The 27,286-nt window shown below is 45.1% G+C and overlaps 2 protein-coding genes across 9 annotated transcripts in view; both read left to right on the forward strand.

Moving 5' to 3' along the window:
* LOC146499897 (pleckstrin homology domain-containing family A member 5-like) overlaps positions 1 to 19,566 on the forward strand; it is a 124,414-nt gene extending 104,848 nt beyond the window's left edge. For 7 of the 8 annotated variants that reach the window (XM_085136852.1, XM_085136855.1, XM_085136857.1 and 4 more), the window contains 7 exons: positions 2,008 to 2,129; positions 4,108 to 4,299; positions 4,385 to 4,528; positions 5,155 to 5,268; positions 9,154 to 9,299; positions 13,059 to 13,210; positions 16,394 to 19,566. In XM_085136852.1, the coding sequence (XP_084992978.1) occupies positions 2,008 to 2,129; positions 4,108 to 4,299; positions 4,385 to 4,528; positions 5,155 to 5,268; positions 9,154 to 9,299; positions 13,059 to 13,210; positions 16,394 to 16,428 (905 nt within the window). In that variant the 3' untranslated portion in view covers positions 16,429 to 19,566. The remainder of the gene's footprint in view (positions 1 to 2,007; positions 2,130 to 4,107; positions 4,300 to 4,384; positions 4,529 to 5,154; positions 5,269 to 9,153; positions 9,300 to 13,058; positions 13,211 to 16,393) is intronic. The other variant, XM_085136853.1, reaches the window with a different exon arrangement.
* Positions 19,567 to 19,690: 124 nt separating this feature from the next.
* The window catches only part of LOC146499899 (zinc finger protein aebp2-like), an 8,908-nt gene continuing 1,312 nt past the window's right edge, over positions 19,691 to 27,286 (forward strand). Inside the window, exons 1-3 of the mRNA XM_085136862.1 lie at positions 19,691 to 21,724; positions 25,502 to 25,730; positions 27,228 to 27,286. The exon at positions 27,228 to 27,286 is cut by the window's right edge and continues 49 nt beyond it. Coding sequence (XP_084992988.1) covers positions 21,204 to 21,724; positions 25,502 to 25,730; positions 27,228 to 27,286 — 809 coding nt within the window. The 5' untranslated portion in view covers positions 19,691 to 21,203. The remainder of the gene's footprint in view (positions 21,725 to 25,501; positions 25,731 to 27,227) is intronic.

Consider the following 27,286-nt stretch of genomic DNA (forward strand, 5'->3'; position numbering starts at 1 on the left):
AAAGTTATGTTTGACTTTATGACTTTCTGTGTGGTTTCTGGGATGCTTAGGACTCATATTGCACTGCTGGAAATAGTTTATTTTGATGCATATGCTGCTTTTTTGCACATTTGCATTATAATATTTATTTTCGTTTTTCCTGCAGTGTATAAAAATTGGTGTATTTCAAAAATAAAACTATGAAGACACTCAAAATAAATTTCCTGTGGTGGGAAACTATTTTGTGCAACTTTTTTGTATTTACAGTTTTGAGGGATAAGCCTGTTAAATTTCTCTAACTAGAAATATATGTTAAAAAACAAAAACGATTTTACATTTTTTTGTAGTTTATTGCACTTTTTTGCAATTTATGTAATTACTATACACTTAATGCAGACATATTATTAAAATTTGGGCTATAATGGTTGTATTGATGTATAGCAACTTGAAATGCTCCCAAAAATGGCTCCACAGCATGTAAAAATATAATATAAGCTCTGGCAGACTTGGTTCTATGGTCGGTCTTAAAGGGTTAAAGAAGCTGGCGTTTCGTGACAGAGTGTGGATTGGCTGCAGAGGGGGTGGAGCAGTGGGTTCGGCGCACTGATGTCCGGATTGGGCTGAGCGGGTCCTCTGGCGGGCTGACCCCTGCAGCCGAGCCACAAGCCACACTTATTATAAAAGTCGCCCCCTGTTGGACAGTTACTGCATGGGCGATTATCTTTCAGCTGGCAACAAGTTATTCAACCCCAACTGGTGCAATGAGCTGCTTCACATTTCATAAACAACCATGTCGAAAGATGCATATCGTGGTTGTGGAAAATTGGTGTGCATCAAGCAGAGAAAACATCCAAGGAGACTGCAGAAACTATTGGGTTAAGAACTGTCGCATTATTAAAAGGTGGAGGGATGGTGGGGATCCATCGAGGAAGAAGTGTGGTGATTGTGATCGGCAATCAATTAAACGTTTGAAATCAAATCGAAGAAAAACAACAGTAGAACTCAGGGCTATGTTTAATAGTGAATGTAGAGCATTTCCACCAGCACAATGGGAAGCTGGGACTGAACAGCTGTGTAGCCATAATAAAACCAGTAATCAGAGGCAAACTGGGAAAAAGGCTTCAGTTTCTAGCAAGCATAGAGACTGGACTCTGGAGCAATGCAAGAAGGTCATGTGGTCTGAGGAGTCCAGACTTACCCTGTTCTAGAGGGATGGGCGCATCGGGGTAAGAGGAGGGGCAGATGAAGTCATGCCCCCGGCATGCCTGGTGGTCTGGGGTTGCTGCAGTTGGTCCGGTCTGGGTTCAGCAACAGTTTGTGCTCCAAGAAGGTCGTCCGCTGACTCCCTGACTATACTGAATGACCAGGTTATCCCATCAATGGGTTTCTTCTTCTCTGATGGCACGGCCATATTTCCAAGGTGACAATGCCAGGATTCATCGGGCTCAAACTGTGAAAGCGTGGTCCTGAGACATCATCTACACACATGGACCGGCCACCAGAGTCCAGACCTGAACCCTATTAAGACTCTTTGGGATGTGCTGGAGAAGATTTGCACAGCGGTCAGACTCGACCATCATCAGTTCTTGGTGACGAATTAATGCAACACTGGATGGAAATAAATGTTGTGACATTGCAGAAGCTTGTGGAAACAATGCCACAGCAGATGCTGTAATAAAAGCTGAAGGCAGTCCAACTACGTATTAGAGTTTTTGGTGGCGATGGTGGAATGTATCTGTTAAAGGGTATTAATGTTATATTATTTAATCAATTCGTCAAGTTTTAGAAGATGTCATTCAGAGGTCACTGAGTGTAGAAAGTGTTTACTGGCCACAGGTGAGGCTTTGCCCTTTGACCTTTTCATCAGCCCTACTGGAAAGAATATTTCTCTCACACCTATGTTGGTAACGTTGGGACCTCACACTAACTTGGTTCAGTTAAAACACGTAGCCATTATATTGTTTTAGTCCTTTTAGTTGTTTTCATTAATGTGTGAGTGAGAGCATTTTCCGGCTGTTTCTCCAACAGTGTCCCCGTACCGAGTGGGTGTCATCCCCCCCAGGACCAAATCCCCGATGAGCCCTGCCGAGTCCTCCACTATTGCCTCCTACGTTACCCTGAGGAAGACCAAGAAACCTGAATCCAGATCTGTAAGTTTCACCTTCATAGTGTGGTAGATCTGTTACTCTGAGTCACGTCTGACGCATTTATTCAGAGCACATAAAGGGAAGTGAAGCACTCTCTTACTGACCAAATATAGATCAGAAGCAGAATCATCTTCGTTTGGTGACTCTGTTCTCTCTCTCTCTATATATATATATATATATATATATAGACCACCCGCAGGGACGAGCGGGGATTTCTTTAGATATATATATTTTTAAAAACACCCAGCTCGCCCCTGTGGGCGGTTTATCCTTCCAGCTCGGGTCCTCTACCAGAGGCCTGGGAGCTTGAGGGTCCTGCAGTATCTTAGCTGTTCCCAGGACTGCGCTCTTCTGGACAGAGATCTCTGATGTTATTCCCGGGATCTGCTGGAGCCACTCGCCTAGTTTGGGAGTCACCGAGTGCTCCGATTACCACGGGGACCACCGTCACCTTCACCCTCCACATCCTCTCGAGCTCTTCTCTGAGCCCTTGGTATTTCTCCAGCTTCTCGTGTTCCTTCTTCCTGATGTTGCTGTCATTGGGAACCGCTACATCGATCACTACGTCTTCTTCTGTTTGTCTACCACCACTATGTCCGGTTGGTTAGCCTCCACCATTTTGTCCGTCTGTATCTGGAAGTCCCACAGGATCTTAGCTCGGTCATCCTCCACCACCCTTGGGGGCATTTCCCATTTTGACCTCGGGACTTCCAGGTTATACTCGCACAGATGTTCCTGTACACTATGCCGGCCACTTGGTTATGGCGTTCCATGTATGCCTTGCCTGCTAGCATCTTGCACCCTGCTGTTATGTGCTGGATTGTCTCATCTTTACACAGCCTGCACCTGGGGTCTTGCCTGGTGTGATAGACCCCAGCCTCTATGGATCTTGTACTCAGAGCTTGTTCTTGTGCTGCCATGATTAGTGCCTCTGTGCTATCTTTCAGTCCAGCTTTGTCCAGCCACTGGTAGGATTTCTGGATATCAGCCACCTCCTCTATCTGCCGGTGGTACATACCGTGCAGGGGCCTGTCCTTCCATGATGGTTCCTCGTCTTTCTTGGGTTTCTGCTGCCTGAGGTATTCACTGAGCACGCTGTCAGTTGGGGCCATCTTCATGATGTATTCGTGGATGTTCGTTGTCTCATCCTCTTAGCATGCAGTCTCAGGGTGCTGGACTGGTCTGCAATGTTGCCTTCTGGTAGTTTGATCCCCTCAGTTCTGACTACCTTCCCTCTCTTAATTATCATCCGACTACACTTCTCCAGTCCGAACGACATCCCGATGTCATTGCTGTAGATCCTGGTGGTGTGGATCAGTGAATCCATGTGTCGTTCACTCTTGGCAAACAGCTTGATGTCATCCTGCCAAGTCATGGCTGAAGGGGGTTCAGGCGTATGCAGCATCGTCCCTGATGATCCTGCAGCTTGTGCTTTGGGCTTGAAGTTGTCCTCTAGTGTGTCCGCCACATCTCCATTGAGCTCCAGATGAAGACTCTCATGCTGTTGATCTTGTACAGGTCCAGGCCTTCTAGGATCCTGGTGGGGCAATGAGGCCTTCCTCTAATCAGTGCAGGCAGTGCACAGGTTGGTCAGCCTGGTCCTGCAGTCTTGGCTGACTGCTCGCTCTACCAGCAGCTGGTGTTTCGCTGCTGTGATGCCTGACAGGAGCTTCCATGTGCTGCTGACACAGTGTGGTGTCAAACTAGTATAACTATATTTTTGTGAGCTGGTTACAGTAAAAGGCAGCGTGGTCACACATGATTAATACCTACACGAACAACACGATAACCCTGCACTCTGACTTTAACGAGCTCGGGTTGTTAAAGGCCAACAAAGTCACTGGAGCTGAAGTCTTCTGGGGAAATGTGAACTTCTTTGTGGCAACATTTAAATCTCAGACTGTGCTTGCAGGTGAATTTTTAATCTTTTGTTAAAATGTTGCCACAGTCACAGTTTGAGGTGAAAACTTTTCCCGTGCAGGATCGTCCCAAAAGTGCAGTGGATCAAATAGGATTTGGGGAGAGAGAGGTGGGCAGAACAAGGATGAGTGTAGAGGAGCAGCTGGATCGACTACGAAGAAACCAGGAGGCCTCGTTGCTCCGTGAGAAAAAGAGAGAAACCCCGACCCGCTCACCGTCCTTCAGCAAAGACAATCCATTTCTTCTTCTGCAGGTGTGTCTCTCACACACGCTTCAGTTCAGATGTGACCTCTGCCGTTTGAAATCTGTTAACTCAGGGTTCATGTCCCCCTGTGCAGAGTCGTATCCCAGCAGGAGCCGGTGCCGACCCTTTGGAGCTGGAGGCTGCTCTGCAGCAGCTGAAGGTGGAGCACAAGGAGCAGAGCAGAGCTTCTGTCGACGCTGCAGGAAACTGCACAGAAAGAACGCCGACTGTTGCAAAGGTTTGGATTTATTCACGTTTGATTTGCAATGTTCTCACAGTTACAGGTGCAAAGGGTCGAGGCAATAGATGAGTTCAGATACCTGTGGACAACCAACCAAAGCACTGCACAAGATAAAGGCTGGAGTAAGTAGAGCAGCGTATCAGGGGAGATTTGTGCCAGAAGGAAAACAGTGAAAGATGATGAGACGAGTGAAGGTGGAGCAAGAGGTCGCAGTGTTAGGAAATACATCGACTCAGGCTGTGCAGGAGAGGAGGTTGGAGAGGCAAAGATAAGGTGGAGCTGCCAGGCAGGATGAAAAGAGGACCACAGAGAAGATTCATGGATGTATGCAGAGGGCTGATCTAACAGAAGAGGATTAGAGTGAGGGAGGCAGATGTGACACACGGAGAAGTCACAGCCGATAACTCTGCAGCACGACTGGGCTGGAGGGAGACTAACGTAACATTTTCATCCAAGACTTCACGCAAAAACACCGACATGAGACCTTCATGAGACGCAAATGCAGACTGCATTCAGTTTTTAAGTCTTGTTCTTTGTGTCTTGTTTCCATTGTGAGTGTTTATACACAACACTTGCTGCACTCTGTACACACAGCACCAGAACGTTTTCATTTTCATCTGCAGGAGACGCCCACAGCAGAGGAGGTGAAAAATGGCAAATGTGAGGAAGCAAAGCAAGACGGGAACACGGGCCTGAAGAGTGTGGACGAGCCGCAGACGGGCAGATTAGATCATGAGGTACTGTTTTATTTCCCAGGACATCTGTGCAGCAGATAGTCAATGTTTATTAGTGTGACCAAACTTATTCAGTGGTGATAGGAAGCATGTTAGATACTTAAGATCGAAACTAGAAGGAAATGGCTTTAACTGGGAAACGTGGAAGTGGGATGGACTTCCATAGAAGCAGGTGGCTGTGATCACACAGAGCTGGTGATTCTCCCAGAGCGACTCAGGAAGAGACGAGCCAGTTTCTGAGACGACCTCGGTGCACCAGGAGTGACTGAGCAGATGATCTTAGTACGAACTAAGGAGCTCGATCAGGCAGCTCGGGCTGTGTTGTTGATCGTTTTAAAAGTAAGCAGTAGGGCTGCGTATCGTCACTGATTTCTAGAATCGATTCAATTCCGATTCACAAGGTCCCGAATCGATTTGATCCACGATTTGATTTAATTTGATTTGAATCTGGGAAATTTTGACAGTCAGAAATATTATAATTCAGATCAGTACATTTACATATTTTTGTATCTAGAAAAAGGAAGCTGACACTTGCAGACTTTATCAAAGGTGTGAGCGTCACAGCAGAGGCCTTTGTGTCAAAGTAGCTGAAGATAAACACAGAAACACATGAAGGAGATTTTCCTGGTCTGGATTTTATAAAAATATTCTGCAGTCGATCAGAAACGAAAGAAATCCATTAATCAACACATGAACATCACCTCTGATGTTACAGCGGTTTTATTAGAGAGTTTATAGAGTATTAAAGTCTCTGTGCAGAATCGTGTTCCTGCTCTTATTTACTCTCTTAGCTGTTTGGTGGTTGTTGAAATTTTGTGAGGTTTAACCTGAGATTCTGGCATTTCATGCAAAATAAATTTATATAAAAAAATCGATTCAGGATTTTAATGAATCGATTTTATGTTATCCAAGCCAGAATCGATTTTAATCAATAAATGGATTATAAAAACCCAGCCCTAGTAAGCAGCAGTATTTTAAATTGGATGTGGAATTTAATGGTAGCCAGTGCAGGTCAGCTGGGACGGGGTAACAGAGACAAACCTCCCAGTTCCCGTCATTCTGAACAGTTTGCCGTCTATGAAGGAGGCCGAGTGATGCAGTGATCCAGCCTGCAGGTCACAGAGGCGTGAACCAGCTGTTCCAGGTCCTTGTGCAGAACATAATGCTGCCTCAGACATGAGACGCAGCTGGTAGAAACTAGATCTGACTACAGCGGACACAGCAACACGCCCAGACTGCTAAAGTGTCAGAGAGGAGGCTGGCACGGGAACCAAAGGCATCACAAACTTGTCCACGAGGAATATTACAATGATTTTAGTTTTCTTATCATTTAAGATGAGTTTCCTAAGAGCCGCTCTTTGACCTCACACAGGATCAGTAGATCTGTATATCGTCAGCGTAACCGTGATAAGCGATATTGTATTTCTCAAAGATTGCACCTAGAGGGAGCAAATACAGCGAGAACAGAGTAGGGCCCAGCACAGATCCTTGAGGCACAGCAGACGAGTGCAGCGGAGGAAGAGCAGGTGCTCAGGTCGACCGAGAAGCACCTGTGGGAGAGGTTTAAACCAACCACGGGCGACATGCCTACAGTATGCTCAAGCCTCGCTAACAACATGCTGTGATCCACCAGGTCAAAAGCCGAAGATAAATGCAATAGAGCTCGGACCGCAGCGCCTCCAGTATCAGCATTAGAAGATCATTAAGGAGCAAAGCTGTGTCAGCGCTGTGGTTTAAAGGCAGGAAGTTATCAATAATGTCGTTCACGTCCAAATACGAACTATCCTCTCGACAATGTTAGACAGGAACGGGAGCTTAAAGATGTGATTCACATAATCATCATAATCAAGGCTCCTTCTCTAAGAACAGGCTGGACTACGTTTCAAAGCTGAGACTGAAGAAGGATCCATTACACATGAAATACTGGGTCCAATTACGTCGAAGCAGTCCTTGACTCTGCGAGACGGGAGGATATCATATATAGGAGTAGTGTTATTCAGCTAATCGCTTCAGAGTGAGGACTCGGGCTCAAACTGATGATGAACAACCAGGAGCAGAAACAGGACTCGACACTGAAGGACGCGAGGAAGAAACTTTATCTAAGATTTAAAAGTTGTTCACAAAGATCCGGCGAGCACGCCAGCGGCATATCAGGACGGGGACTGACCACCGAATTAAAAAATTTAAATAGCGTTCGGGGGTTGCGACCATGAGCCAGGATCATTGATAAGAAAGCTGCTTTCCCCATTTTAGCAGCAGTTTGAAATTTCGAGCAGCACGTAGGATTTCACAGGATACCTGGAGTTGATCTTTTCTCCACCTCCTCTCATCACGGCGGCAGACACGTCGTAAGGCGCGCGTGGAGGCGTTTAACCAGCGTTGGGAAAAGGTTGTAGGGCGCTTCATTTTAATAGGTGCAACAGTGTCAAGGATAGAGGAGCATATGGATAACAAGGTGTTTGCAAAGTCTTCAACCATATGAGAGGCAGAACAAAAGTAGTGGACGCAGAATTCAGGAAAGACAGTTTGAGCATTAACTACACGTGAAGCAGGAACTCAGGGCAGTATTATCTAAGTCAGACTGTGGAGTGGTCCGAGATCCCAACGTTGTTTATATCCTGGATGCAAATGTCCAAGCCTCAGGAAAAGACCGAGTCAAGGGTGTGGCCCTGAGCGTGGGAAGGTTCGTTTACCTGCTGAACGAGGTTAAACGAGTTAATGCAAGAAAGTCTTCAGCTGACGGGTCGTCCTTACAGCAGACGTGTTTATTAAAATCAGTAATAAGAACACAGCCATGTTTAAAAAGAACGGATCCTACAAGGTCGGCAAACTCAGAGGTAAAAGTCTGATTGTATTTAGGCAGCGATAGACCACAACACACAGAGTAGCCTAACAGTCATCTCCAGCAGCTGAGCTTCAAAGCTGGGGTAGGGAGGGGGGGGGGGAGCTGCTGAAGGTTACCGAAGCTAAGCCACCGCCTCTGCCAGTCAGTCTAACAAAGGCACAGTCGGGGGGGAGAAGCTCGGAGAAGGGGAGGGACTCACCGCGGCGAGTCCAGGTCTCCGTCAGGAGTAAAACGTCCAGCAGTGAGGAAGAAGTCGTTTAAAAGAAAGGTCTTGTTCGCCAGCCACCTGACATTTAGTAAAGCCATCCGTGTCCAGGCAGCTAGCCACTGGTAGCACGCCGCAGAGCGCTTAGGTTGCTGTGATGGACGCCACGTCGGACGTAATCCAGGGTCGAACAGGGCGGCGTGCCACTGGAAGGGTAGGCTTTAATCAGCGGGCTGATCCACCGATCGCTCACTTTAGCATCAAAGCGGCTCCGGAGGAAGCGTAGACTATCCCGGCCAGCAGGTGGATAATCCGTAGCCTTTGCTTTAAGGAAAGCCTTGAGGCGGACGCAGAGACCCCTCCTTTACCCCGTTTCCTGTAACGCTTCTTGTGCAGGTTGGGAAGGGTAAGCAGGAAATACCCAGGTTCCAGCATGGATCGAGCGATGCAGGAAGAGAATCGGAGCTTTAAAAGCGTTTGTCTGTCGTAGGTTATTGTTGCACAACCACATGATGAGCATGAACCAAAAACATAAGGAGCACTGAGGTCCAGTAAAGGAAGGAACGGCAGAAAGCAGAAGCACCGGCGAGGACGGGCAGCCACACACACCAGCGCCATCTCAAAAAATTATGATGTCAATCATGCTGACCTAGAATGGAAAGTTTTAATGACATCAGTCGGCCTTTAACAGGCTTGAGCTGTCTGTACCAACAGCACAGTTCATGCAGTCGTAGCTGTGAAAACAGCCTCAGTCAGTTTGCTGTGAATCTTAAACTGATTTAATTTATTCCCAACCTTCAGATCTGCGTTCTCTCATGAAAGTGAATCTGTGTTGTAGCTGTGTGAGAGTCAGAAGGTGGTGATCCTGGACTTGGGCTCGCAGCCTCAGCGGGTGGAGATCGTGAACCTCGAGCCGTTCGAGGACGATGAAAGCCGAGAGCAAGATCTGACCAGCTCACCGACAAATGCCACCACTGAAAACAGGTGTGTGTGTGTGTGTGTGTGTGTGTGTCTGTGGGTGTGTGGGTGTGTGGGTGTCTGTGGGTGTGTGTCTGTGGGTGTGTGGGTGTGTGTGTGTCTGTGGGTGTGTGGGTGTGTGTGTGTCTGTGGGTGTGTGTGTGTGTGTGTGTCTGTGTGTGTGTGTGTCTGTGGGTGTGTGTGTCTGTGTGTGTGTCTGTGGGTGTGGGTGTGTCTGTGGGTGTGTCTGTGGGTGTGTGGGTGTGTGGGTGTCTGTGGGTGTGTGGGTGTCTGTGGGTGTGTGTGTGTCTGTGGGTGTGTGGGTGTGTGTGTGTCTGTGGGTGTGTGTGTGTGGGTGTGTGTGTGTGTCTGTGTGGGTGTGTGGGTGTCTGTGGGTGTGTGTGTGTCTGTGGGTGTGTGGGTGTGTGTGTGTCTGTGGGTGTCTGTGTGGGTGGGTGTGTGTGTGTGGGTGTGTCTGTGTGTGTGTGTGTGTGTGTGTGTGTCTGTGGGGGTGTGTGTGTCTGTCTGTGTGTGGGTGTGTCTGTGGGGGTGTGTCTGTGTGTGTCTGTCTGTGTGTGTCTGTCTGTGTGTGTGTGTGTCTGTCTGTGTGTGTGTCTGTGGGTAAGTGTGTGTGTGTGTCTGTGGGTAAGTGTGTGTGTGTGTCTGTGGGTAAGTGTGTGTGTGTGTCTGTGGGTAAGTGTGTGTCTGTGTGTGTCTGTGGGTGACTGGGTGTCTGTGTGTGAGTGTCTGAGTGTTTGTGGGTGTTTGTGGGTGTCTGAGTGTCTGTGTGTGAGTGTTTGTGGGTGTCTGAGTGTCTGTGTGTGACTGAGTGTCTGTGTGTGTCTGTGGGTGACTGAGTGTCTGTGAGTGTCTGTGAGGGTCTGTGTGTGTCTGTGGGTGACTGGGTGTCTGTGTGTGAGTGTCTGTGAGGGTCTGTGTGTGTCTGTGGGTGACTGGGTGTCTGTGTGTGAGTGTCTGTGGGTGTCTGTGGGTGTTTGTGGGTGTCTGTGGGTGACTGTGAGTGTCTGTGAGTGACTGTGTGTGTTTGTGAGTGACTGTGTGACTGAGTGTCTGTGTGAGTGTCTGTGTGAGTGACTGGGTGTCTGTGAGTGTTTGTGGGTGTCTGAGTGTCTGTGTGAGTGTCTGTGTGAGTGACTGGGTGTCTGTGAGTGTTTGTGGGTGTCTGTGAGTGTTTGTGGGTGTCTGTGAGTGTTTGTGGGTGTCTGTGAGTGTCTGTGAGTGTTTGTGGGTGTCTGTGAGTGTCTGTGTGTGTGACTGAGTGTCTGTGTGAGTGTCTGTGTGAGTGACTGGGTGTTTGTGGGTGTCTGTGAGTGTTTGTGGGTGTCTGTGAGTTTCTGTGTGAGTGACTGTGTGACTGAGTGTCTGTGTGAGTGTCTGTGTGAGTGACTGGGTGTCTGTGGGTGTCTGTGAGTGTTTGTGGGTGTCTGTGAGTGTTTGTGGGTGTCTGTGAGTGTCTGTGAGTGTTTGTGGGTGTCTGTGAGTGTTTGTGGGTGTTTGTGGGTGTCTGTGAGTGTTTGTGGGTGTCTGTGAGTGTTTGTGGGTGTCTGTGAGTGTTTGTGGGTGTCTGTGAGTGTTTGTGGGTGTTTGTGGGTGTCTGTGAGTGTCTGTGTGAGTGACTGGGTGTCTGTGGGTGTCTGTGAGTGTTTGTGGGTGTCTGTGAGTGTTTGTGGGTGTCTGTGAGTGTTTGTGGGTGTCTGTGAGTGTCTCTGTGAGTGTTTGTGTGTGTGTCTGTGAGTGTTTGTGTGTGTGTCTGTGAGTGTTTGTGGGTGTCTGTGAGTGTTTGTGGGTGTCTGTGAGTGTTTGTGGGTGTCTGTGAGTGTTTGTGGGTGTCTGTGAGTGTCTGTGTGAGTGACTGGGTGTCTGTGGGTGTCTGTGAGTGTCTGTGAGTGTTTGTGGGTGTCTGTGAGTGTTTGTGGGTGTCTGTGAGTGTCTCTGTGAGTGTTTGTGTGTGTGTCTGTGAGTGTTTGTGTGTGTGTCTGTGGGTGTTTGTGGGTGTCTGTGAGTGACTGGGTGTCTGTGAGTGTTTGTGGGTGTCTGTGAGTGTTTGTGGGTGTCTGTGAGTGTTTGTGGGTGTCTGTGTGTGTTTGTGGGTGTCTGTGTGAGTGTCTGAGTTAGGACTGGGCGATATGACCCAAAATTCATATCTCGATATTTTTTACCTGGACGGCGATATAAGATATATATCTCGATTTTTTTTTTTAAGCCATAAAGTAAGAACAAAAAGAGAGTTCATAGTCAAAGCTGTGTCCCAGATGTCACACGGGCACTTTTATTAACATAGAGCATAGATGTACATAAAATTTACTCAAAAATAAATTATGAACATTTATTAAATAATAATGCTCCATAAATAAAAGAAAACTATGTTGTTTTTGTGCATAACAAAAAGCTCACAATTGTGCAGTCAAAATGTAAACTAAAAGATGCAGAGCATAGTAACAAAGACAGATTTCAGAGCTGCTCTGTTCCCAACTTCTACTGCATGACTGACAGCATTGAGTTTGAAATCCTCTTCGTAACCACGTCTCTTAACAGGTGCCATTTATGGTCCTTATACACAGTAGGGTAATATTACGTTGAAGCACAGCACGTCTCACTCCGCGAGGCTCCTCGGTAGCCGTAATGCTCTGACAATCCATCAACCGGTGAAGCACCGTAGCTTATCAAAGTCGTACTAAAACATTTTTGACAGATTGCTGAGCGCTGTGTTCCACATAAAATCGGTTTTGCGACCATCAAGCACAACCAGAATTCATACATAAGGCGCGCTGTCAACTTTTGAGAAAATGAAAGGATTTTAGTCTGTGCAGCGCCTCTGGGCTGCATGGCGTTAGCGTGGTTAGCTCGTTAGCGTGGTTAGCTAGCTAACACGTTGACGGCGTCCAGCCCCACGCACGGGGCGATGCGCAGTAACTCGTTAACGGAGATTTGCCGTGTCCATCTTGTCGCTTCCTGCAGGTGAAGCTGTGGGGGAGGAGGGGGAGTTGTGTTCAGTGAAGGAGGGGCGAGGTCGAGTAATGTTGCGTAAAGACAAAAGTGGACGAAAGAGAGGCAAACTTGCGGCTCCACAAGTAACATAGACTATATCGATATAAAGGATATTGCCACATCTTATATCTCGTATAAAAATATATCGATATTTTTTAAAAACTCGATATATCGCCCAGCTCTAGTCTGAGTGTCTGTGAGTGTTTGTGTGTGTGTCTGTGAGTGTCTGTGAGTGTCTGTGTGGGTGTCTGTGAGTGTCTGTGTGGGTGTCTGTGAGTGACTGAGTGTCTGTGGGTGTCTGTGAGTGTCTGTGAGTGTTTGTGGGTGTGTCTGTGAGTGACTGTGTGTGTCTGTGGGTGACTGAGTGTCTGTGAGTGTGTATGTGTGTCTGTGGGTGACTGAGTGTCTGTGGGTGTCTGTGAGTGTTTGTGGGTGTGTGGGTGTGTCTGTGAGTGACTGAGTGTGAGTGTGTATGTGTGTCTGTGGGTGACTGAGTGTCTGTGAGTGTCTGTGTGTGTGTCTGTGAGTGACTGAGTCTGTGAGTGTGTGTGTGGGTCTGTGTGTGTGTGGGTGTCTGTGTGTGTGTCTGTGTGTGTGTCTTTGCACTGACACAGGAGCTTAGAGCTACATTGTTGCTCGCTGCAGCACCAGCTCTATAGTTGTTCTCTGCTGTCATTACAGAGAAAAGCAAAACAAGATGCAGTAAAAATACTGAGCACAGTCTGACGTCCATCATTGAAACTAATCAGTCATTACGACCTGTTCTGCCTCCTGCAGCTTCCAGATCGTTGAGGCTGAGACTCCGAGCCCCGAGCCCGAGGTCGAAGAGATGACACGACCGAGGGGAGAGAAGAACCTCGGGAAGAGCCTGGATTCATACAACCAGCTGACAGCAGACAGCAAAAAACACAGCAACAGTATTTTGGCATGTAAGTCAAGTCTTTCAAAGAAGACCTCTTTAACTCCTCACACGTGAAAACATTTGCACTGGTTAATCTTTGGCTTATATCTGTACATGTCTCATGTTTGTCGAGATCATTTAAACCAACGTTGGTAAAAACTGATTCTCAGGTTAGTTTCATTTTTCCTCTGGACCTTTGAAACAGACCTGAGACCAAAGTGTCTTCAAACATACAAACAGGACTGATTTACTTCAGCAGTAACTTTAGGTGCGCTCTGTATCCTCACCAATCACGTGTCACTATCCATGTTTCTGTGTGTGTGTGTGGGAAACGTTGAAAACTGAACCAAGTCAGAAATGTTGTGCTGACATCATCGTGGGCTGTTGCACAGGTAGAAATATACGAGCAACAGTTATCCAACAGTCGGTGGATATTTTGTCATTGCATAACCAGAATTACAGTTTATTGATTACTAAGTGGAGAAATCACTTTATTTATATTTTTAACATGTGAACAGATAATACATTTGATCAAATGTGTCATTGAACTGATCTACATTAAGCTAAAAGTATAAGATAAGAAGACTGAAGTGTCGGGGCTGAAACCTGCTGCATGAGGAACGTCTTCTTCTTCACGCTAACAGCTGCTGCCAGCGGCTTCAGGCTGCGCGTTTACTTTACACCAATCAAGAAGAAGCGTGACCCTCTTCTGCTTTCCTGCCTTTAGAAAACATCTACACGAGTCTTCAGTGACACGTGTGGTTCGATCTCACTTTCCTCTCTGTGTATATAGAAAGTTGTTTTCATGTTACATGCACCTTTGTGCTGCGTCTAACCTGAAGCTGGAATCACTCAGGTGGCTGCTTTCAGTCTTTTGTTGTATTGACTGTAGAGGTGGAAGAAAAGCCCACTCTGTGTTTTGCTGCAAAACCATAATGTCTCAGAGCCCACAGACATTTTTGGACTTGAAGCTCGGTTTGTCCTCTACAGCAGTGTTTCCCAGCTTTTTGGAGCCACGGCAAATATTTCATGTTAGAAAAATTACACTAAACAAAAATGTCACAAAAAGCATATTAATAATTTCCCCCGTGCAGCAGGTACAGCTGACTTGGCTCAGGTTGTGCCCAGTATGGCTGCTTTGCTTTCTTCTGACCACTACTCCTGCTCGGGCCTTCATCTGGGTCGGAGTTTCTGCAGGACCGAGTCAGCCTGACGCCTTTTTCTTTTCAAATATTTATCTGCTACGTGCTGCGTCGTCTCACAGCATGACGATTATCTCATTTCTTCTTCTGTTTTTCTGGCAGTTGACAACCCATTTATTAGAGCAGGTGGTTGTACTGCCCTCTAGTGGAAGAGAATGTAATTGTTCTGCCCATTACTCCGATCACTTACAGCAGGGGTGTCCAACTCCAGGCCTCAAGGGCCGGTGTCCTGCAGGTTTTAGATCTGACCCTGGGTCATCACATCTGAATCACATGATGAGTTCATTAGCAGGTCTGTGAAGAACGTCAAGACATGTTGAGGAGTCATTTAGCCGTTTAAACAGGCTGTGTTGGATCAAAAACCTGCAGGAAACCAGTAGAGGTGGGAATCACCATACATCCCACGATACGATATTATCACGATACTTAACGCACGATACGATATTATTGCAATTTTTAAAAATATTTTGCGATATTCAGATTCTGTACATAAAGGTAAACTTTATCAATATTCATTTTCTCTAATATCAAAGTCTCACACTCAGTCTTTCTCTCATTTCAGTTTGATTGTTGACAAACTGAACGGTTTGTATTACAGTCTAGTCCAACTTAACTGAATCAACCATCTGGTACAATTATAGCTATTCTGAACTATGCAGTTTATGAAAACTATGCAGCCCCTTCAGCAACTGAAGAATTTGAAAGTAAATTAAAACAAAATATAATTTTACATTAAATACAAAAGTTTTAAACTTAATTAAAATAAAACATGTCTTAAATTAAAATAAGTAAACTGTCATGTTTATTAAACACATTTGGACAGTGAAGGAATGTCAGGATTCTTGCTCAGAAAAAGGATCAACATGCTCTGAAGTCAGAGCACAAAAACCTTTTTGTAACAAAGTATCGATTTCTGCTGTCCCTGTATCCATACATTATTAGCAAACAAACTATCACCATGCTACACAGTATCCATTTTTCCCCACCCCTAGAAACCAGCTTAGATTACACACTGATTACTTACTTTTCACAGTTTACTCTTCGGCCGCTCCGCTTCTGCCATCTGCGGCAGAATTATCCACACCGACTGCCACGCTATGAATTGTGGGATATATGGGACCACGAAGTCTACACCACCACGTCCTTAAAATTCAGGGAAATGAAGGACGCATTTGACGTTTTCTAAAAAATACCCGTGTACGTGTGGACGTAGCCTGAATTTACTACAGGTGGACTCCAGTGAAGTTGTTGAAACGTCAAACAGATGACAAGTGCAGATGGGACGCACCCAAGCTCAGTTTTGAGTGTTATGGCAAAGGCTGCATTACTTTTTAATTGTGATACATTTTCAAAAATTTCAAGCCAACATTTTTCACTGTGTCGTTATTTTGTAGGATTTTGAGGTGAAAGAATAATTGGATCCATGTTCAGGCTGTAACGTGACAGCATGTGGAACAAATGCTATGAATACTTTCCAGATGCTCGGTACAATAAAACCATAAAATACTAATTAAACACTTTGAATCAATTTCTGTCTTATGATTCATTTAGTTAAATATTGACTAATGACTGTTTGTCTCCCATTAATTTCATCTTTATATACAGTTGACTGTAATTCTTAAATGCAGCTGAACGTCTTTAGCCTCAGGTTTATGTTTGGACTTACAATCCACTGCTGGTGCACAGACGCATGTTTTTGATGCTTATACTGTCATCTCCAAACTAAATACACTGTATAGGATAGTTTCTACTAGATCAGCAGTGCTCTCCACTGTGCAAGTATAACAACAACAATATTAATATTAATATTAATAATAATAATATATCAGTTGCAACTAAATCACGTTCTATCTTATGACTCACCAAATGCTTGCTCCAATTCTCCGGGATTATCTTCTAATACCCAATAGTTTGTGTTAATAAACCTGCATCGATGGTTAAAGTACTCGTAGGTAAATAAGTGAAAAAGCACTAATCTAAATTTCATTCTTTTCTTCTCCTCTTTGCAGCACAGACGTTCACGTTGGTGAGCAGTGACACGTGAGCAATGGCGGCCTGGACATCCTCACCGGCGTCCCATTGAGCTCAAATGTAGCCAGCCTGCACAGAGCAATGCTTCCTGCATTTACATCTGTTGGCACAAGTGTTACGTGCCAACACAGAGACTGAGAGGATGATGATTCAGACTGACGACACCGAGACGACCAGCCATCATATTCAAAGAGGCAGATATTCAGTATCTTTAGTGCTCATTAGATCTGCCGGCACATACTCTGTCCTTAAAAACACATTCTGTGGAGACGTCGGCATATTCTAGGACTGTGAAATGGTTTAGTTTAACAATTATGTGGTTTAGCTACAAAATGCCTGAAGAAGCCCAGAAATCCATTGCTGTAGTGTTACAATAAAGCTTCAGCGTAAAACAGCTGTGCTAAATACGATTAAAAGCAAAATGCAATCCCAACTCCAAAGTTAAAGTACAAGTTATTAAATGTTTAAAAGATCGTTGATTCAATTTTATTTACATAGCACCAAATCACAACAGTCGCCTCATGAACTGTATATAGGAAAGAAGGACCGTGTAATTGTGCGAGCACTTGGCGACAGCGGAAAGGAAAAACTCCGGTTTAACAGGAACAAACTTCCAGCAGAACCAGGGAGGTGCAGCCATTTGCCATGGCTGGTTGTTGATGTGAGGAAGACGGGATGAAGAGAGCCAGAGATGATGATTATTACTAATGATTAAATGCAGAGAGGTTTATAAACCTTCACTCTCCACACTTTTCAGAAAGTTTGAGTGTTAAAATACAGGAGCAAACCTGGTCTCAGTGTTTCACGCATTAATTCAGTATATTGAAAACACTGCATTTCTCAGATTTAATGTTTGATGTGTTGCCTTTGTGCTATTGTTTTAATTGAACAAGGCTTTAAATAATCAAACAAGTCAAATTACTTTTTACACAGTGCCCCTGCTTTTTGGGAATGTGTTGTAAACAGGAAGGAGTTAACCAGGTGACCAAACCACAGGTGAAAGGGAAAGGTTTGCCTTTTCCAGGCAGCATGGAGCCACTGCTCTGGTGTAAATACCTCTGAGTAGCCCTGAAAAACCGAGTGGAGCCTGATGCTGATGAAAGGATTTAGACCTCGCAGGAGACGGATAGTGTCCAGTCACTTTTATGGACCGTGTGATTTAGTTAGCTTCATAAAATCTGGGTGGTTTAGTGATAATGGCTTTGTAATCTGTGGCACATGATCCAAAGCTTTTCCATGATCCAAAAGGCCCACATGTAGCAGAGTAACAAACCATTCATCTTGTAAATGGAAATTATGACACGTGGCTCCTTCCTCACCTCAGGACAAATAGCCAGTACTGACATGAAGCGTTTGTAAATGTCTTTGGAAATATCTGGATAAATCCCTGTAATCTAGACTCAGACAGATGTGGTGTAAGGGGTGATGGAGAAACCAGTGGACTGTTTGTCTAGTCTGAGGTTGGCACTAACCCCATCAAGCATCTGAACTCCTGAGTGAGGGGAATTAAGCTGACAGGCAGATTGGACGTTCAGTTTTTAATTTAATCATCAGTTTTGACATCAAGCACATCCATATATATAAATAGGTTGTTTGGCTGAGTTCAGGTGATATTTTGCAGTTGCTCGCTGTATTGTGCCTTTTCGTGTTCATTCGTGAGTGAGAGGCAGTGGAGCATGAAAGGAAGGACCTGACGTTTACCAACCCGCTGATGTTCAAATCTTCGCCTGTGCTTCAACCTGTGCAGTAGCCGGTTGGTCCAGACACTGAAACATAAACTCAGATTATTCACTTTAACCTTTTTTTAAAGATTGTACCACTTATCTGGTAAAAGTGCAAAGAAAATCTTAATGTTTTCCTTCCACTTGTTACGCTACAGCCATGTGCTGCCACGGAGCCAGCGTGTTTTTCTCCAAAACACCATGTGGGAATATTTCTGGGCAAGAATCTGAGCTAAACCATTGTACAGTCTCACTTTTATGTGCGACTTCTTTTGGATGTAATGTAGCCTCATAAAACTGTGTTGCCAAATACATACACGTGTACAGAGCTTTTGATACCTTACTAAGTGCTAAAGTCATCCTAACATAACTATAAAATAACAGTTATCTGTAGTTCTGGTGGACGGGATATTAGCTGTTCCTGAGTTGCTAGAGATGAGTGTACAGCTGTATATACGAGCATCTGAGAAGCCTCATCGCAGACGGCACAGCACCAAACGACACAGTGCTTTACTTTAACCCCAAGTGGCCGCTAATCTTTAACCTGCTCGGATCTGGATCCTCTGGTTGATTTCAAACTGGAGGGATCCAACATCTTTTACACCTGCAAAATAACAGATTAGCCTTCATTTTAATATAAGTATATCCATATATTATATGAATATTAAGCTGTTTTTTACTTTAACAAGGTGCCACATCATGCTGCTGTTTGTTTTTGTTTTTTTACAGATTAAGGTATGAAGTTAGGATTGTTTATGTTGGTTTGAATACCCTGACGTGCTTGCAAAGCCACACATAATATGCGAATGAGTTGAATTTGAAGTCTACTTTCTCAGTTTGTGTCTCTTTGTTTTTCCTCACTTTGGTTTGTATCAGTTAGAAAATACACATAAAAAGATTCTTAGTTTGACTCTGTCCTAGGTGGTGGAAACTCAGAAAACGGCACATGTACAAAGCAATAAATAGGTATTTGAAGCCCCAGGACATTAAAAAATTAAGAGATAAATAAACTGTAAAAAAAAATTAAGATAAGATAGAAAACTTTATGTACACAGTGAAAAAAGAAGAGTGAATATTATAAGTATAAGAAATTATTATCATTAATATTAGAGTCAATATGCAAAACATTCATATCTCATCTGTTTTATATCATGTGAAATAAATGTTGATGTTCTTAAAACATGCTTGTTTCACTTTTCTCTTTGAAGTGATGCTTTTCAGGGCGGACAATTCAATTTTATTTAAATATCAGATCAAAATCAAAACCAAATCACAACAACAGTCACCTCAAGGCGCTTTGTATCGTAAGGTAGACCCCACAATAATACAAAGAAAAACCCAACAATCATGTGACCCCCTATGAGCAGCACTTTGGCGACAGTGGGAAGGAAAAACTCCCTTTTAACAGGAAGAAACCTCCAGCAGAACCAGGCTCAGGGAGGGGCGGGGCCATCTGCTGTGATTGGTTGGGGTGAGAGAAGGAAGACAGGATAAAGACATGCTGTGGAAGAGAGACAGAGGTTAATAACAGATATGATTCAATGCAGAGAGGTCTGTTAACACACAGTGAGTGAGAAAGGTGACTCAGAGACACTAAACCTATTATAAGCAATCATTTCAGCATGTGCACCCTCTAAAGCTTTTGATGACTCCTCGTATCAATCACAAGACTCGTTGAAGGACCACACGCCCTGTGGATGAAATGATTATGTCTAATTCTGTCCCACACCACTGTGTGATCTAAAACTCTCTGATGGGCTCAAATGTTTTTCTTCTCTGAGGATCAATGAGTGGTGCTCATCTGGGCCTCTGAAGAGAAAACCACTAATCTAGCAAGCTACTGGTACCTATGGGCAACATGTTTGTAGGCTTCCAGTAAAGCTGCAAATATGTGGATGAAGAGCCGACAGCAGGCCCAGAGTTCCTGTTCGACGTTAGTCTCACTATGAATATGGAAAAAAGAAGATACATACAGATGGTGATTTACTTGCAAGCAGCCTCATCCTTCAGTGACCGTCGTTACTATTTGCCCACAAACTGACACCAAAGAGATTTCCGGCACATATGTATGTAGAAGTGAAACATACTGGCAGACATATACTAACTTTTATTATGGATTAGTCAGCCAACTGGTCTCAAGCCCAGTGTATTGTATACCAACCATCGAAAGAAACAGTATTTACTGAAAGCCTGTTTCCATCCACACACCAGCAGAGAAGGGACAGGCCTCCATTTCACCCAAACAATTGATCAATGACGTCAGCACACTTCTCGGCTTCTGTCAGTGGAGTGGGCTGAGATTTAACTCGGGAAAGTGTTGATGCTGACACGAAGGCTCCGAAAAGCTCCTGAGAGCAGCGCTGGCGTGAGGAACGCGGAACAATGTGCCTCTTCAGCACTTTCTGCCTGGACTCCTTTTTCTGTTTGTCGGAACACGTGGAGCTTAGAACCACAATGCCACAGATCGTGTGTGCTTGCGAAGATAACTCACCCGCTCTGCAAATACAGACACTTATTCATTTTCAAATAAATCAAGTCAAACTGTGTGAATATTTTAAAGTCGGTTACCTTTGTGGGAGACCACGTCTCCCATAAAGGTTACGGTCCGGACTGTGGGCCGGTCGCCAGTCTATAACTGGACAACCAATCGCAGCCACGTTGACACCTACAGGAATGACAGAGTAACCACATCTATGGCTGCGGGAGGAAGCTGGAGCATCAGGAAACTGCACGAAAGCCCGGATGATGGATTCGCACTCAGACACGTGTATAAGTTACACGTTAACGTCAAAGCTACTTCTCGGTTATCAGCGTTATTCGTAACTTACGGTTAAACTACAAACACGGTCTTCCTCGCGTGTTAACTGAGCGCTAACGTTACATTTAACGGTGAACGACAAAGTGTGCCATCTTCAAATAGACCAGCTTCGGCATCGCTGACGTCGACGTCATCAAACCCCCTGTTGTGCTTTACGCTACAAGCAAGCGTGAGTGCAACAAGGAGGGCAGCCCGAGGGCAACTTTTCCGGTGAAACGTCACAAAAATAGCCTTTGGTGTTGCTCGAAAATGCGGCAGATAACGACGGAAAGAGCCGAACAAGATTCTCAGCGGACGTCGAAAGAAAACGACACCGGTGAGACGACCGTAACCGGCATGGAAGGACAGGCCGTCCCCGATCCTAAACAGGAACCGGGCGACAACAACGACAGCAGGAAAGCGGAGACCAGCGGAGTGAGTGGCCGCGATGCGGCGGAGGAGCACGGAGACGCCCCGTCCCCCGTCCCCGACCAAGAAACCGCTCCGCGTACCGAAAAGTCGGCTGTTGGCGAAAGGGCCCCGAACCTCGAACTGTGTGAAGCCGCGAAAAGTCCCGCACAGGGCAGCTTGGCAAGTAGCACCGATTTCGCACAAGAGGGCTCCCGGGTGCTGAAACAAGAACAAAGAGAGGGGGGGAACGCGTCCGCCTCACCGCCTGCTGACCACACAAAGACCGCGGACAAGCCTGAGCACGGCATCAAGAGACGGGCCAGCACGGAGCTCACCTCGTCGGACGGAGAGCCGCTCAGTCGGATGGATTCAGAAGACAGGTTTGTTGGGCTGAGCGGTGGCCTTATCTTACAGCACCATGCCAAGTTCACAGCTTTGAAGCAGTTTGTTTACAGGTGAAAATGTTCGCTTCCGCCGGGTCATGTAGTTCTTGAACGTCTCTATAGGACACGCTGGTCTGTATTTAGTCCACGGTAGCGTGTAGCGTGGGGGGAGTGTTGGCTTACAGCAATGCTCGTTACACAAATATGATGTAGTCTCATGCTAATACTAAAGTACAGCTGACCTACATGTCTTTGTTCACCCCCCGGGGGGGGGGCATACCCTCACACGTGCCATCTACCTATATGATCGATAAACCAGGATAAATGAGCCAAATAGGAGCAGATGTTTCATGAAGGTCACAGTCTGGGATCATTCTTGGTTGAAGAGTCTTCTTTCTTTCTTCGGTTTGTGAAATAAGCGTTTTATAAGCAGATGGACAGAAAACTCCACACGCTGGTTGTTGCAGGTTTTTGGCATAGAAGGATGCTTTCATGGAAACTAGCACTTCTTAGTATGGATGTGTAACCAAGAGGCAGCTGCAGACAGTCGTGTTTGTCGTGTAGGGTTAGTGAGTCATTTTCTACATGTGGGTTTTTGTTGTTGTTTGTTAGTTGGGTGCTTGCTAATCATACATCCATTCTCTGTAAACTATACAGTTTCTTCCTCGTTGTGTCAAAAATATGATGACCACAACTGTAGAGCATGGAGGGTGAGGAGCTTTTATAATGCTGAACTTTTTGGATGTGTAGGCTCTCACCACAAACGATTGCATGTTGGGGAACTTGAGTGTCGCTAGCTCCTAAAAATAAGATGACCACTCTCAGTGTTTGCAACAACACTCTTAATCAGCCTCTCTCTGCATTGTGTTGTTTTACTTTGAACATGTCATTTCCTGTCAGCTCGGTTCTCTTCAGGTTTTATAAAGGCAGAAACACAGATGACATCAGGTCTGAAAGTGGGACTGCCATCCTCTCTGTGGTTAGTGTTAGCAGTGAAACGTATGGAGGCAGTAAGAGACAGGTCTGCAGGGTTAGCCGGGGTAAACACGTCTCACGGGAAGTCTTTATTTGTGTGACACATTTTGACTAAAGTGGAAAAATAGACCCCACCAACACTTTTACACCAGCGGGTCCAATCAGTGGACAACACTCAGGCAAAGAAGATGATGTAATTCATCATTTCCAAAAAAACAAAACCAAACCCCAAACTGGCTGCTTTATGATGAAGCCCAGGTTATAGTGGTTGGTTTTACCAAGGGGGGTAAGTAACTGAAGTTACTCTGTCAGCTGTTCATCCACCAAACTGAGGTGACTGGTTTCCATCCATCTTTGTCATGAGGGTCGAGGTTTAAAGAGCTTCGGCAGTTTGAGTTTAGACCTCAGTCTGTATGTTTTATCAAATACTCGCTGAAAAGTCTACAGTTGTAAAACGGAGTTATCAGCAGGCTGATGTTATCTGAGGTATTAGCGATGAGCTTGATATTGTTGTGATTGGTTATTTGGTTATTGGTTATTTTCAGCAGACGAGCGACCCTCCCGAAGGCTAAACAACAACAACGATCCAAGCTAACACACGTCTTAAACGTTTAAGCTCATTTCTCTCTAATCAACAGTTTGATCAAAGTTTCTTTGCTATGTGCGAGTCAGCCCACGTGAATATCAGCGAACAGCAGCGCCTGCTGACACCAAACCCCAAACATCCTCACCGGTGTTAATCAGAAGCTTCGCCGACTCAGTGACGGAGTGTAATCAAAGTCAGGTACTGAGCAGTGACCGTGGTCACTTACAGTCACATCCTGACACAAAGTGCTGATGAGCATTCAAACGTTTAGGCTTCACATCTCGTCCGGTGTCATTCGAGGGGTTGTTTATAACATGCTGATATAAATTGTGCTGTGAAGTCGGGAGAACGATGGCGTTACAGCATCAGTGAGCACACTCAGTTAATCCACGTTAACCAAGTCACATTCATAGATCTTAGGGGCATTTACTTTGGCAGTTATTCTGAAGCATTATCCAAGTTTTCTTTCATTTCTGTGCACGAAGGAAAACTGGTTCGTAAAATAATTTAAATGTAAAACTGAGGAACTTTCCTCTAACATGACACAGGCAGGATCACCATCTCAGCCATTGTTGAATCCCCGCAAGCCTCCTGCCATGGCTCTGTTTCTGATGATGATGATGATCTGTGGTTACCTGTGAATTTTTAAGACTTGCGGTCTTCCTCACCTGAAGTAGTCCTTGTGAGAGCCGGGCCGTGCTCCAGGTAGCCAGATTTTCACTGCACAGTGTCTTTATACTGTTAGAGGTCGCGACCTGTGACAGAAAGTAGCAGCCTGACCCGTACACGATCAGCTATCACAAACCGCTGCCTGAAGGCGCTCAGATGAACCTCGTGGACTGCAGCCTGAACTGTCTGATGTGTGTCAGACAGTTTTCCTACACATTCATATTGGATCGTTTGGATATTGAGATAAATATTCATCGAGTTTTAAGAGTTTTTGTAAATCTTCTGGACTCACGGTCAATGTTCCCTCTAAGCTGCGCGTGTGCGCACTGCTGGCGTCTCTGCGCACAGAAAAAATCTAACCTGAACTGAAATTAAAATTAAAACTTTAACAATTCTGTTTTGCAGTGTTATTCAGTGACTGGCTGCTCCCGTATGGGATCAGAGCGATGCCACCTTATCCCATAGTCCAGCCAATGATGCGATTCACATTCGTATAAACGTAGCTAACCAACGTTGACAGGCTATGACAGCGTCCTTATGTGCCGACACCGGTGTTTTAGCAAAGCGGCTGATGTGGAGTGAAGTTAATGACAACGTGTACAACCATTGGAGATGTGAGCAGGACAGACGAACAACTGACGGACAAAGTGTGGACTTTATACCAGTTTTTAAATTGTGTTGATCACCACGTAAAACCAGAGTTATGATAAAATATCTGCAATGTTTGGTTTTCTTCCTGAATACTGTCGTTGTTCATATTTACTGCGGGAAGAAACGGTAAAAACTGCGTTTTATGAGGAAAACGCTCCAAAGCCCGTGAACAAAGACAAACTCCACCCCCAGCCTTTCCTATTGGTGGAAAAATGTACCATGTGGACCAATCAAAAATGATATGGCAACATGGTGTTTAGTTGTTTGGGGGGGGGAGTTTTAGGAGTGACGGCGTGTTTGAGATGTGAGAGATTTGCAACGTTTAGCACAAATCTTGTGTAGTTAGTGTGTAGTGTAGTCAGTAGTGTTGTTGTGTGTGTCAGAACAATGAGGCGACTGCTGAGTGTTACAGGTGTTACAGCAGTGACACATCTGCTGCTGTCAGGCCTGCAGGTATCAGGCTGTTGTTCTCCTTCATCTCATAGTGGACAGAAATTATTTTTGGAGTGACACAAATAATTTGTGTGGCATCAGATTTGATGCAGAACAGCTGATTGTTCTGTAAATAGTTTGAAATGTTTGTTTAAAAAACGCCTTGGCTGCATTTTTAGGTAAACAGCTGCAAAAAACTTTGTTTGCATAACTCAGTTACTTTTCTGAAGAAGTAACTATATAATTAATTGCCCAACATTGGTCATTATTTACTGTATTTTGCAAACAGAGTTACAGACTCTCTCCCAGACCACAGCTGTCACCCGTGGGGGGTTTCAGTGGTTCATCCTGCACTGACCCCACCCATCAGTCGGGTGACGAGTGAAATAAAACACTGAACTTGCATTTATTTTCATTCTGTCAGATCATATTTTGATTTCTCGTCTTTGTGTGTGTTTCAGTATCAGCTCCACTCTGATGGACATGGAGAGCACAGCGTCCAGCGGTCGCTCCACCCCCGCTATGCTGAACGGTCACACAGGTGGAGTAGCAGGGAGTGGTTCACTGGTGGCGGGGGGCAAATCTTTGAGCTACACCTGCTGCTGGGATCACTGCCAGCTGCTGTTTCCCAGCAGCCCTGACCTGGCCGAGCACATCAGGGCAACACATGTGGACGGACAGAGAGGCGGGGTCAGTGACATGTTACTGTGTGTTGGTTTCAGATGGTTAGAGGCCAGGCGAGCCCTCGTAATGTCAAACCAGAGGTTTCAGATGGGTTAGAGGCCAGGCGAGCCATCGTAATGTTAAACCAGAGGTTCCAGATGGTTAGAGGCCAGGCGAGCCATCGTAATGTTAAACCAGAGGTTCCAGATGGTTAGAGGCCAGGCGAGCCATCGTAATGTTAAACCAGAGGTTCCAGTCAGAAACAGCAGATGGAGTCTGGACTCAAAACGAGGTTCAACAGACCAACATCTGGAGTTTCAGCTGTGTGCTGCATTTATACGTCAGAGTAGTTTTGATAGACGTGTTTGAGTTACACTGAGCCTGTAACAACCTTTGGTCATGAGCTCGACCAGGCGACGCCACTATTCAGAAAATAAAACGTGCCACAAAGAAAGAGGAAGTGTGAGTTGAATTTGGTTTGTTTTCAGTGATTTCTGTCTTCTAACCCACCTCCCTGCATTTAGTAGTGAGGGTGCAGAAAAAGAGACTTCCTCTCAGTATCGTGTAATGTGTGTAATAATGCATAAGTAATGAAGTTACACACAGTATTTATTTAATGAAGCTGCCCACTACGGTTATCCCAGTGTGGAAACTGGTGAAATTACAGAAACAACAGTAAACTCTGGAAAAATGCAGCAAAGTTGTGCTAACATGAAAATCCAGCACATGCTGTTTTTTGTGTAAAGGGTGCTACTACTGTACCCGAGCTCTCAGACTTTAAATACCAGTTTGGGTACATGAGCGCCCTGTTTTTTTTAACAGAAAAAAAATAAAAACATAAATATTTTTCATAAAATGCATTTGAAGTAATATTTGATTGTTATTACAATTAGGCCTTTAGATGGTCCAAAGATTGGCACCAACATTCATTTTGATCCATTATTATTTTTTGTGCAGGAGCACATTTTAAAAAATCCATCCTTTTGGTCCCGCCCCAAAAAGTGCTCTAAAAATGTTGTATATTAATATTTTTTTTCACTTTAAAGCTTTGTGCCAGTCAAACACAAGGAGAGAAGTAAAACTGGAATAAAGATGTTTGATTTATTCCAGCAGGAAGTACGTTTCTGTTTATCATTAGAAAGACGAGGACAACATAAGCGAACTCGGCCTCAGATGGATCACTGCTCGTCCAGTGCAGCGGTTTGCTCGCTAACCCAAACTAAAGTGGTCTCGCTGGGAGCTTCTGGTTTATCGAGGTTACTGATTGGTTGAATCCTGGTAACGTGTTGCTAATGACAAGCATGCACACATTTTTAAATTTGATGACGTCCTTTAATTTTCACTTCAGTTCAATTTTATTTATATAGCACCAAATCACAACAGTCGCCTCAGGGTGCTTTATATGGTAGAGCCTGTAGTGAGGGGCCTCGCTATCACTCGTGTTAAACCTCAGACGTCGGCACTAATGTGCGTGTTAGTGTGCAGCTCTGGCTCTGCCGCAGTAATGTGTGTTTGTGCCCACAGGTGTTTGTGTGTCTGTGGAAAGGCTGCAAAGTCTACAACACGCCATCCACCAGCCAGAG

Source organism: Neolamprologus multifasciatus, chromosome 17 (assembly GCF_963576455.1).
Source record: "Neolamprologus multifasciatus chromosome 17, fNeoMul1.2, whole genome shotgun sequence".
NCBI classification, from domain to species: Eukaryota; Metazoa; Chordata; class Actinopteri; order Cichliformes; family Cichlidae; genus Neolamprologus; species Neolamprologus multifasciatus.